This window comes from Bos indicus, chromosome 13 (assembly GCF_029378745.1).
Source record: "Bos indicus isolate NIAB-ARS_2022 breed Sahiwal x Tharparkar chromosome 13, NIAB-ARS_B.indTharparkar_mat_pri_1.0, whole genome shotgun sequence".
In the NCBI taxonomy this organism is placed as follows: Eukaryota; Metazoa; Chordata; class Mammalia; order Artiodactyla; family Bovidae; genus Bos; species Bos indicus.
In genome coordinates, this window is record NC_091772.1 from 36,187,438 (window position 1) to 36,200,654 (window position 13,217).

At 43.0% G+C, this 13,217-nt stretch overlaps 1 protein-coding gene across 8 annotated transcripts in view; it reads right to left on the bottom strand.

Annotated features, from left to right (window-relative positions):
* WAC (WW domain containing adaptor with coiled-coil) overlaps nt 1-11,904 on the bottom strand; it is a 77,777-nt gene extending 65,873 nt beyond the window's left edge. For 3 of the 8 annotated variants that reach the window (XM_070800973.1, XM_070800969.1, XM_070800968.1), the window contains exons 1-3: nt 11,207-11,395; nt 10,799-10,836; nt 9,083-9,295 (exon numbers count right to left, since the gene is read on the bottom strand). In XM_070800973.1, coding sequence (XP_070657074.1) covers nt 9,083-9,295; nt 10,799-10,836; nt 11,207-11,247 — 292 coding nt within the window. In that variant the 5' untranslated portion in view covers nt 11,248-11,395. Of the gene's footprint in view, nt 1-9,082; nt 9,296-10,798; nt 10,837-11,206; nt 11,396-11,770 lie in introns of those variants that run through there. The other 5 variants (XM_070800974.1, XM_070800970.1, XM_019973180.2 and 2 more) reach the window with 4 other exon arrangements.
* Nucleotides 11,905-13,217: the final 1,313 nt, after the last annotated feature.

Genomic DNA, 13,217 nt, shown 5'->3' on the forward strand with positions numbered 1-13,217 from the left:
TAAAAAAGTTTGAAAAGTCAGAAAACTTTTTCTTGGTAAGTGTATTATTAAATGCAGAAATATTCACCATGATCTCATCTGACCAAACATTCCAAAATAATATCTTTTACTAGAGTTGCTTTTTGGCTACCAGAAAGGACCAGTTCTGAATATAATACAGTTTAGTCAAAACCCTTCAGAAGATGCCAACACAATGCCATGCTCTTTTGGGCATGCTGTCATGTAACTCAGAAGGAATGAGAGATTAAACCAAAAGACTAGCATTATCTAAATACATCAGCCATGCTCATGAAAATTAAATGATTTTAATTTTCATTACATAGTGTATGGAAGACTTAAGTGGCCTCTTTAAATTTTTAAAGTTTTGTTTTTGACCAACAGAGGTTTGAACTGCATGGGTCAACTTACACATAGATGTCTTTTCAATAAATGCATTGATAGTACTACACGACCAGAAGTTAGTTTAATCTGAAATGTGGAATCATGGGTAAGGATGATGGACTGTATAAAGTTAACACACAGAATTGCAGTGCGGAGTGGGGGAGGTCTGTTGCCATCCCAACTCAAAATCCTGTTCAGGGGTCAATCCTACTCCTAAAGGTCAATTTCAAGAAAACTGTTTGCTAACACCCAAAGTCAATCTGAGTATACCAACTTGGGTAAAGGCTTTACTTTCCAAAAGGACAAAAACTAAATCAAGTTTAGCACTGAACTGTCTCAGGAAAGCCTGATGGCATGGCAATGTGAGGGTTGGGGGGAGACATGATGTGCCAAAGACATTTCATCTGAAGAAATAGCAGTGGCTTCAGATACTACCCAAATAGATCCTACTGGTCTGTCGAGCTGCTAATACTAGTAAGACACTCTAGTGGCCATACCAGTTCTACTCTAGGGCATTAACTACCACATTAGATGCCACAGGATGCTAACTTCACTATTTAATGTGTAAGTGCATACAAATTATACTATTATCTGTGACTCAGACAGAAGGTGACAGAAGAGAATTCTTTGAAACTCAAGAAAGCAGACTATGATTTGGCAACCAACCACCCTACTTCTAGAGTCCTAATGATAAAATTCACATTCCTTAATATCTCATTTTCTCCGAGGATCCTCCTCTTGTGTGTACTCTCCCTACATATGCAGTTGGTAAATATGAAATTAAACCAGTGTTTGTTTTTAAAAATTCAGTTTTCTATGCTCCATCCTCCTCCATTGCTCTGATTCACGGTACTTCAGATGGACTCAGGAACTTTCAGCTTTAAAAGCTTCCTAGGTGATTTGAACAGACAGCCCAATTTGGGGTAATCATAATAAACATGTGTTTAGGTTTCCCCTTCCATCAATCCTAAAAATCTCTCAACTGCAGAGTTCTGGGTATGAGCAGGGAGCAAGTCAGCACAGCCCTGCAGGCCCCTTCATGCAGCTCTCACTGACCAGGTTCCTCAACTGGCAAGTGAAATATCTAGGATGCTCCTTTCTAAGGAAGAAGTAAGAATCCAAGAGTAGCTTGAGGCCTGGGGCTGCTGATCTGACTGACACCAACTCCTAATTAGTCAAGGAATAAGAATAAACCTAATAACTCACTATGTCAGTCTGAACACTCAGCTAAATGCTTTACAAGTGTTTTAAATACCATAATTTGCATTCAACCCCACAACAATGCTCAGGGAATGGACACAAAAACACACATTAAGTAACAGGCCTAAAGTCACCACCCCACTACAAGTATCAGCGCCTGGCCTTAAACAACTAACTGAAAAATGGCTTCACCCACTGGTTAAGGATGAAAGGTAAATATGCACATTCTCTGAGCACTAACTGAAAGTTTACCTCCTCAGGCCTCTCAGACTGATACTGTCAACATACCTAGTATTGAATCCACTGAGAAAATATACTAAAGACAAGTCAAATAAAACCATAAAATCTAACCATTTTTAATAGAAACTCTACAAAGGCTACGTATAGAATTCTTCTGGTATTTTATGGCACAAGAAGGAGTCCTATAAAAACTGACAGGATTTGAGGCAATGTCATTTTCCCTCCTCTGCATTTCCTGGTTTTACTATAATAAATTTGTAAGAACAAAGAACAATTTTAGTACAAGCAGCACTAAACAGTCCAAGGGCCCATTAACTCCAACCTTGCCTTGCATAAACGTCCTATTTCAGAACTCAAGCGGATAAAAAATTTTAGAAAAACAGGAATATGTGTAAAGCTAAATATGTCAACAGAGTGACCATCTTCTCTAGAACTCTGCTGTCCAATTCAGTAGTCACTAACCACATGTGGCAAGTAGGCACAGGAAATGAAGCTGGTCCCAATTTTATTATGCTATAAGCACAAAACAACAGATTTCAAAGACTTTGCAAAAAATTGGAATCTTTAGTTTTAAAAAAATCAAGTATGTCCTGAAACGAATATTTTATATACATTATATAAAATATGCTAAACTCACTTCACTTTTACTTCAACATGGCTATCAGAAATCTGCACAGGTGACTTGCCTTTGTGGCTCACAGTTTCTCTCCACTGGGCAGTGTGCTCTAGCACCCTGTTACTCATGCGCAACCAGCAACATGGGCAACATCTGGGATCTTCTTAAAAAGGCAGAGCCTTGGGCCCCACCCTAGACTGACGAACTAAAACATGCATTTCAGCAAGATCCCCAGATGTTTCGTATACACATACAAGTTTGAGAAACACTGTTCCAGAAAACCGCAATTTCATTTCCTTAAATCATAATGACAAACCCAGTATTCTTTCATCTACCCATTTACTAAAACGCTCCAGTGTGGAGCACTGTTCTAGGCCGCTGGGATATTAGGGGATAAAAACATTAAGAAACTCACTCCCTATTCTGGTGGAGTGTGTTCCAGAGGACAAGCAACTGTCAGTTCTGCTATAACACTGCTTTTTTTTTTTAATCTAGTTTGAGTCTTATTGATTTATCAGGAAACTATCTGAGCATAACACAAATTTCCCACTTACCTACAAACAATTTCATCTGCTGAGAAACACCAGCTGCACCCAGCTGACCAAGCTACATACACATTCACAGGACAGACACACATCTCAAATACCTGCCAGTTACCCCAGTTCTTCCAGTTAGGAGTCATATCCACCCACAGTTGGTTACAATTTTCAGAGGGTTACTTCAGATAACCTTCCTTCCATCATTTCACAATAACTCATAAACTGCAACCTTTCCACAAGCTAATTTCAGGTCATTAGCAAACTAAAATGCTATTATTAACTATACTGTTAGTTAACTCCTTAACCATTTAACAAAGTTATATCAAAATATTTGTAAAGTTCCTCTTTTAATGTGTCATTGACAATGTTTTTGAATACTGTGTCCCTATCACATTTTCCCTATAAATCCCAGGGTGCAACTTTGCACGGTATGGTAACTTTCAGTAACATGTGCTATAACAGAATGACTAGAAATAAGTAACATCAGGTCACTTTAAGTACAAGGAAGGAACAAAGCAGCAGACAGGACAGAGGATGACAGGGAGCTGTTTGAGTCATCAGAAGGGTAAGTGGGCCTCTAGGGGAGGGGGTGCTGAAGCTGACACCCTACTGGAATGAGACGGCATCAGGAGGACATTCAGAAAGATGAGCATCCCAGAAACAAGGAGCTGAACTCTTGAGACCAGAACAAATTTCCTGAGGGCCAATGCGGACAGAGCATCACAAACACCCAGACACCAGATTTTACAAAGAGCCTATTACAGGCATTGGTAAGTAAGAGGGTCAAGGGAGGGTCTTGAGCTTGAGTGATGTAAGCTGACTGGCATTTTATCTGGACCACTCTGGCTATGTGTTGTGACTAACAGTATGAAGCAAAAAGGATGCGGGACACCACTTAAGAGGCTCTTGAACAGCCCAAGTAAGAGGAGAGAATAACAATTTTAGGTATATACCACAGTTCAACTTAGGATCTCTTGGCCTTACAATGATGTGGAAGCAACAGGCATGCAGAATGGAAAGCACACTTCTAATTGTGAATTCTGCTCTCTTCCCAGGCTAGTGATATACCAAGGATGGGGTGGCAGCAGCAGGGAGACGGACTTCCCAGTCAGCCACGTAATTAGAAGGGCAAACAACTCCTACACTTACAGCCAATTCTGCTTTTCACTCTCAGTACAGTAGAAAGTTACATGAGATATTCAATCCTTTATTATAAAGCAGGCTCCGTGTTAGGTAATTTTGTCCAACTGCAGGTTCATGTAAGTGTTCTCAGAACATTTAAGGTTGGTTAGGCGTATTAAATGCATTCCCAACTTACGGAATTTTCAACTTTTGATGGGTTTATTGAGATGTAACCAAATGGTTATAGTTGGAGTACAACTGTAAGGTAGAGATAAGGTTCTACATATAGCAAAAACACTTGCTTTCTACTTTCAATAGCTAACAGTAGGCTACATAATTGGATTATATGTTCATCGTAAAACAGGAATAATCCTGATCAGCCTAATTCAAAGGGTTGTGGGACCGGATATAAAAGGGCTTTCAAAATTACCAGGCATCAAATAAATCATAAAAAGGAGACTCTTCGTAGGATGTATTTTCAAGCCCCAAAAAACTGGTTTTGAAATGACTGACAATCAACAACTCCAATACTTAGTATAAGGTCCCAGAAGCAGAGTCCAGGTACATATGTGGGGTATGAAGATACCCCAGCTCACTGCTAGCTCCACTCTTTTCAGCACCGTAACAAAATGATTCACAACTTAACCCAAACCATCCTGCACAAAAGAATAAGACAAAAAGAGGCTTAACAGAAAGATCATCTAGAATATATATTTTCTGTGAATTATGAACCCCAAATCCTAAGCATGTTCACCAAGAACTTTAAATACATCTTGCATAACTGAATCAGTTCAATTAATAATGCCTTAGGCAATCCACTCCAGTCTTCTTGCCTGGAAAATCCCAAGGACGGAGGAGCCTGGCAAGCTACAGTCCATGGGGTGGCAAAGAGGTGGACACAATTGAGCAACTTCACCTTCTTTCTTAAAATTTAAGATCTTAAAGTAAACCATACCAAAATAGTTTTGACTGTGAACTGAAATCCATTATATCATAATAACCACCTCTTTAAGAATACCAAGAATGGGTTGCCATGCCCTCCTCCAGGGGATCTTCCCAACCCAGGGATAGAACGAAGTCTCTCATGTCTCCTGCATTGGCAGGCAGGGTCTTCACCACTTGTGCCATCTGGGAAGCCCGTTTCTAGACGAATCTTACTATTGGCTCCTTTCACACAAGTCAATATTCCCTCATCCATAAACTATAAAACAGGGATACTATTTGTTCTACCTACCTTCCAGGGTCAATGCAAGGATCAAATGAGACTGTTCATTTTTATAGCACTTTCTAACGTAACAAATGCAAAACACATTTCATTTTATTCCAGTGTAAGGTTATTCAAAGAACCACAAAAGTCATACTATGCAATTATCAGTCTATTTAATGTGAGAATACTAAAATATTACTAAATTATATTTTTAAAACTATAAAAACAAGTTATCCCCAAATACTTCCTACTGAATAACAATTCCTTCAAATGTTACAGTAATTGTCGTTTGAAAATTGGATTAAATTTCCCAATTTCTCCAAATATGGGTAAATGACCCCAAAAAAAGGGGGGGGGGGGTACTTCCATTATGCAGGGAAAAACTTTAAAAAAAATTTAGCAATGTAAACACTAAGGCAATTTTTCCTTTGTACTCAAAAATATTTGAATACTAACTTTAAAAGCTACAGAAAATCACTTAATTCCCACAATTCAGGCAACGAATAGAGAGTAATTTTTTTCGATTTCAATTAACCAACTGAGCTAAGCTATCTCCCCCCAAAAGATGTTTCTAACAGTTAATTCTTAGAGAGAAGATAAGAAAAATGGGACAACCCCCAAGAGGCTGAACTTTTGTGGAACAGCTTTACATAATTCCTATAAAGCTACCCTTCATTCTTAAACTCACTGGTACTAGCATCATCCTGAAAGTTACTTGGTAAAATTATCGGTAGAACTAATCAAGAAAAACATACTTTCATGAAATGGAAAGAGCTTAAAAATTCCATTAAGTACAAATTCAACCTAAGCTATTAAAAAAAAAAAAAATCAAATGACTGTACCTTAGATTCTTGCTTTTGGTTATTTTTAAACAAAAGATTATATTTTGCAAGTTGATCACAGTATATGTAAAAATAACTTTCCACCAAGTAATTAACTTTTAGGTAATATTATGTCACAAAATTTCCCTTAGTTACAATAAATAATCTAAACTCCCTTTCATAAATCCTATTGGATAAAAGTCTCTAATTCCTTTAACTGTACAAACTTAGTTGGAATAAATCCTTTTACACTGCAGACTTCAATCTTCTGCAGGGAGTAACAATCCTCAATCCCTACTTTCTGATTTCTTACAGTATTAGTATGTCTTAAAGTCTTTTTATATATTACTCTAAATTGGCACTTTAAGGAAATCTAAGGTGACATGAAGAACTAAAAAAAAAAACTGTGATGTGGACAGATGCCAGTAAAGCCCAGCAGGGCAGTGTAGGGTAAGGTAGAGGGTATATAGACGCTTGAGTTACGCATTTATTAAAATCATTAGATTTTTTAAAATCCTAAAATAAAAATCAATTTTATATTAGTTCAATAATATAGTAACCTGTTCTTATATTGTTACTCACACATGCTGAGTACACAGAGAATCCAGCTCACTTGCATTTGACTTTGAATAATGGTTTTGATCTTTATGTGAAAAATTTATCTACATATACAATTGAGTTTATAAAGATAAAAATATCAGGGAATACAAACACCTACAATGAAATTACACATATTCACTTTAAAATGTTAGTTTCAAACTCTCATTGTTAAGAAAAAAACAGCTAGAGTCAAAGTATAATGACTTAAATATCTTAAGAATTAACTGAGGAAGAATCACCACTTCACATCTTTAGAACACAGAATTAACATCAAAGATGCTCTCTGCACTCGAGAATACAGATCTCATTTTATAGTATTTGCTATTATTCCTCCGTGGTGTAAAGTAATATGGCAGCCAAGTGTATGAGAGATAATATAGACCAGAGATGAAGTTAGTATTAGTTAAAAGGCTCCAGAGGAAGACAAACAAATAGCTAAAAAGCAAATCAGAAAAGGGGCTTACCTTAGCAAATGACTAGATCAGAAAGATAAGTTTCTTACAAATGGAACTAAAGAAACATCAGCAAGCAGATGCAAATAAAAAGGAAACTAAAAGCAAACAAGAGGAAGGAAAATGAAAATCAAAATGAAGGGGCGGGGGGTGGGGGGGGGGGTGGGGAAGAGTACAGGAAAAAAAAGCAATAAGCTAAAAACAAGTAGCTCTCCAGAGTCAGAGCTTTTAGCAACAGCTTCAAGGACAGGACCACATCTCAGCATTACTCCCAGGCACACCACACAACTGCTGACACACAGTGGACGCCCAATGTTTGCTCAATATTTAAGCATTAAGCAACAGAATGTTCTTGCGAGTATTTCACCTGTAAAAGAACTTAATCAGACACAGTTCACTGTAAATGCATGAAAGCATTTACAGAAGTTTCCTAGAGCACCTAAAATAACCCTTTTCTGGATTTGGGGGTAGATGACAGATTAACCAGATCATAATCACTAAAAGAGAACCTGGGATACTTATTATCTTTAAGGAGATGAGGTGCCACATCCTATTTAGTCACAATCACCAAAATTTTAAAAAGACAAAGCACAATATAGTACAAACAGTACTGCCTTCTAAGACCTAACATTTGAAATGAAATTCACTATAATAGTGACTAGTAATAGAATCTCAGGCTAAACATAACACTACACAAAACTTACCCCGAAGATTAATTATTAATTTTGCCCCCCAAATTCTAACACTTATTAACCAAATCCACCAGCTGTTATTTCCAAATATGTTTATATGTGTAAGTAGCATACAGCTATGCTATATTTAACAGAGAACTATATACCCCTCCCATTCAATAACCATCCAAATATTCCAAATCCATGCAATCTTTTTTTTTTCCATGCAATCTCTGACCACTATTAACTTCCTCAACCCAGCAATTATATACAGAGGAGGTCAATGTTTTCCAATATCTCATCACACTGAATATAGCTGATTTCTATCCCAGGAGGCAAAAAGAGAACTAGAAGAAGCAGGATTTGAAGATAGTTTTGAAAATCAGAGACAGAAAGCCATGAGGGACTCTGAGTTTCCTTATAAGCTTATAAAAGCACAATCAAAATGGTGTATTTATTTCAAACACATTATCTATTATGCAATTTTAAGATCTTATGAATAATAGAGATGATTGACTTAGCGAAATCGGTTTGTCCCTCAATGAATGCCATATGTAGACAGGAAATCTGATTATTTTGGTAAATTTTGGATACATTAAATCTGAAAATTTATTTTCAGCCTCCTACCACAAAAAACTTGAAGCAAAGTAATAGCTGAAGGGTAAAACCACTGAAATGAACTTTTAAAAAGGTGAGTATCTGAGTAGATATAAAAGTTACATTAATAAGACTGGAAAATATGAAAAATAGTATTTTTCTTAAAAAATCTAACAAAAATTTCCTATATCACAAATGACTTTCTTAACCCACGAACTGTCTCAAAAAACCTTCTAAATTTTTAAATTCATACTTTACCACAAGAACACACATCTGAACTCCTTAAAAAATAAATTCAAGTAGAAACAAGGATCTCAAAATTAACCAAGCCAAACTGCAATCTTGGAAAGTTGAAAAGCTGAAAGTTCCTTTCTTGGAGAAATGTCCTGCATGTCATTCACCATTAATAAAGCACTGGTAGGCTACATTCATAAATGCATCCTCTAATTATCACCCACTGGGGTCGAGCTGTGGATGCTGGGGTCAGCATCTTATTTCTACATAATTTGTTTAGGAATCAAAATATTCTGATGACATAACCATTTAGTAACATTTGCAAGCTGGAAATATGACAAACTTTTTGTCTTACATAGAATTATTAATAAATGTAAGTTTCAATAAAAAAAAGCTACTCACCACCATCCCTCTCTCTAACTCTGTGAATATGCACATTTTTGGCCTTACTGTGACCTGTGCTGTCACTGTATTTGTTTTCAGGACTATCAGATCTCCGCAACATTTTGTTTGGTGGTGAAGGATCTGCGGCGTCTCGCATTTTTTCATGTCTGTGATCACCACTACTGGGGTGACTCTTCGATGAATACTTAAGTGCCTGTAAAACATCACCCCCCCAAAATAAAAAAGAAATCAAACTTTTAATTTCGTAAGTTAGTTCTATCATAAAATTTGCTATATTAACTACATTCAGTTTTATGCATTGGTAAAACTGAAATTTTCTTTTTTAATTCTGCCTTTAAGTTATTCACACAAGACTTAAACATGAGTTATTGTAAGGCTCCTCACACATATCAAAATATGTTTTTTAAAAAAAACCTTCCATTAATCATCTTGTAAACACAAGAAATCAACCCTTTGGCAAATTAACTCAAGCTTTTCTGGGAGTTAAAAAGTTTAATCTAAAGTATTCACTGAGTACTACTGTAATGTTTTTGCTCTGCAACTATGCTTAACACAAACAAATAAGCATAAACACGTTTCTTCAATCTGACCTAAAAAAAGCATCAGAATTCAGAGAATTCTCATCAAAATTTCTCCAATTCTTGGATTCAAGTAAGTAAGGCATTTCAGATCTAGTTTACTCTTGCAGGCATGGGAAACAATTTTAAGGTATAGAAATGTAGGCTCTTATTTCTGACCTATCCTAATGGAACTTAATGGAACTCCCTCAAAAAACATTTAATATATTTAAGACAACCATTATATAGCTGTCTTTTTAAATGCATAGTTAACCATGTTTTAGAGTGATTCAACAGTTTAATCGCTGACCTATCCAAATGTAATGCACAGTGTTTTACCCGTCAAGGAACCTAGATTTTTAACTAGAACTTTAACTCATGCTATCCAGAAACACAACCGTTAGCTTGGAAACCCGCTCTCCTATCCTTTAAGTGGTCAGATGCAAGAAGTATTTACTTCTAGGGTCACCGCAGAGATACAAATTAATGAAATTCCCTCCCACGGAAAACAGGGGCCAACTCTTTCAAAAAAATTTTTACAATGTTACACGAAGCTGTCACAAAAAGAAAACTATGTACCTAGAACTCCTTTCATGACAATGAATTACCCAAGTACTCAAAGATCTCAATTTCTACAGAAAGAAAAGCGCCATCTTTCACTAAAGACAATTATGTGCACTGAAAACAAACTGGGAAGGGGTAATGGTTTACAACACACTTAAAGAGTTGCAAACCCATTAGTGACTTCTTCCTGCCCTTCCGTCTAATTCTGATACCTCTGCGCTAACTTTTAGTTCCCCCAAAACAACAAATGAAGGTGATTCCAGAGTTACTGAACACCTCGTCCTACCGAGTCCCGCACACCCGAATAACCGAGTCAGGTCCTTCCTGGATGAGAATCAATTTTTATTCCCTTCCCCCCCACCCCCCCGCAAAAAGAACTTGAACTTCCTCCCGTCACCTGTCAAACTAAGCCCCCACCCCTCGCCGGCGAGCGCCCCGGGAAGCGAGAGCAGGGTTTCCGGCCCCGCCAAGCGGGTTTCGCGTCTGTGGCCCCGAAGGGCCTGCAGCGACCTGTGAAGCCTGCGCTCGAGTAGCGGCTCCTCCCTCCCCCGCCGGCCCCGCCAGCCCCGAAGCCCGCGCCCGCCCCGTGGTACCTGGTAAGGCTGCGCGTCCCCCCGCCGGTCGTGACAGCTGGAAAACAGAAGAAAAGGCCACCTGAGGCAGGAGAACGGGCCCCCCGCGCAGAGCCCGCAGAAAGCCCCCCGCCCCGAATCCCAGCGGCGCTCCGGCCCCCGGCAGCCCGCCCTCCCGCCGCGCGCACACGCTCTCGCTCACACCTCTCACACGCACTCACACGGGCTCCCGCCGGCGAGGGGCCGCCGCCGCCCGCGGCCGTCCACCCCCGACTCCCCCCCCGCCCGCCGCCGCCCGCGCGGCCGCTCCCCCTCCCGGTCGCTCCGGATCAGGGTTAACAACAAAAATGGCGGCGCGGCCGGCCCAGATGAGAAGGAGCGCCCCCCCGCCGCCCGCCCCGCCGCCTCGAAACGAAAAGACGATTTACCCATCACTGAGCCTCTGCTGTTTCCTCGCATACATTACCATCAATGCCCGGCCTGTGAGCGTGTGTCGGGGAGGGGGGAGCGGCCGCGGGAGACGGCGGCGGCGGGCGGGCGCGCAGGCGGCGGGCGGCGCAGGCCCGGCGCGCCCTCGGCGACGCTCAGCACCTCCCCGTCACTGGCGCCGGCGCTCCCGGGCCATCTCCTCCGTCCGCACCACGCTCACGCTCAGCTCAGGCCGGGCAGCGGCGAACCGGGGGGTGGGGGGGAGGGGGCAACACGACGCGTCCTGCTCGCCCCGCGGACAGCGCGACTGCCTCCTCCGCCTTCTCCTCCTCCCGCTCCGCCGCCTCCTCCCCACCTCCCCCCGCCGCCGCCGCCGCCGCCGCCGCTGGGTCCTTCGCCGCCTCCTCCTCCTGCCGCCGCCGCCGCCGCTGGTGCCGCCGCTGCCGCTCCACCAACTACATCCGGGCAACTCGGCCGCTGCGGCCTTCGGAAATCCTCGGCAGTTTCCGCCGCGCCCCTCCTCTCCCACCCTCGCGCGCGCCGAAACGCCGCCTTCGGCAAACCTCGGCTCGTCCCGGCCCTCCTCTTCCTCCGCGGCCTGGTTCGCCTCCTCGCGACCCGTCCGCTTTTTCCGGTCGCCGCTACCGGTCCGCACGCGCCCTTTCGGCCGCCGCCGTTCCGGTTTAGGGGTAGTCGGGCTCGGGGAGCCGCCCGAGGCTGGTCCCGGGAGCCCCGGGGCGCGCGGGGCGGGCAGCGTCTATGGGAGGAGGCCGGTGGGGCGTGCAAGGAGCCATCGCGGACTAAATAAGGGCGGCTGCGCTGCTGCGCGTGCGCCCGGCGGCGCGGGGGGCGGGGGGCGCGCGAAGGAGCGCGCCGGCCGCCGCCCCCGCCTTCGCCCCCGCCCCTGCCCCTGCTGGCTCCGGCCGGGAAGCCCGTGGTTGGGCGGCGGGCGGACGGTGGTGGGCCCAGGTGCTCGCTCCGTGCGCGGCGGCGCGAGCTCCCGCGAGGCCCTCTCCTAGGAAACCGGGGCCTCGCTCCCGCCTCAGACCGGCGGGCAGACCCGGAGCTAGGCCTTCGGCCTCACAGAAGTAAGTCACCCCCGGAAGCGCGGGGAAAGGGGCGGTGGTGTTCAGGGTCACCGTGCTTTGTGCCCGAAGCCCGTGCGCCTTCGAAGACCAAGGTGAGGACCCGCGGAGGAAGGGCGAGCGCCGCTGCTTTGAAACACCCGATGAACCTGCTGATGTAGGGGGACACTCATATTTTCCACCCCCAGCCGCGACCTCCCCACCGTCTCCTTTATTTCTCGTTTTTCTCTCTTTTAGCTCGTCCGCGCTCAGATCCAGTCATCTGGAGTTTTTCGCAGGTGAACTAAGGCCTGGTGGTGGTGGTGGTGGTGGTGGTTTAGTCGCAGAGTCGTGGCCGACTCTTTGCGACCCCTTGGACTGTAGCCCACCAGGCTCCTCTCTCTGTCCATGGGATTTTCCAGGCAAGAATACAGAAGTGAATTGCCATTTTCTTCTCTTGGGGATCTTCCCAACCCAGGGATTGAACTTGAGTCTCCTGCATTGCAGGCGGATTCTTGACCAACTGAGTCACCAGAGAAGCTCCAATAAGACCTGGGAAGTGCTAATGAGTTGCTGCAAATTGAATTTTATAGACTGCTACAGGCACAGTGGCATATTTAGGGGGGGAAAAATCCAAGTATACTCCCCAATTAAGCTTTACGTGTGTGTGTGTGTTGGTGATGGTTTAGTCCTTAAGTCATGTCCGGCTCTTTGTGACCTCATGGACTGTAGCCCAGCAGGCGCCTCTGTCCATGGGGTTTCCCAGGTACACGAAAACTGGAGTGAGTTGTCATTTCCTTCTCCAGGGGATCTTCCTAACCGAGGGTTGGAGCTCAGGTCTCTTGCTTCGCAGGTGGATTCTTTACCAACTGAGCCACCAGGGAAGCACAAATAAAGGCCTCGGGGCAAGGCGGGCGGGGCGCTAAATGATTTGCTGCAAATTGAA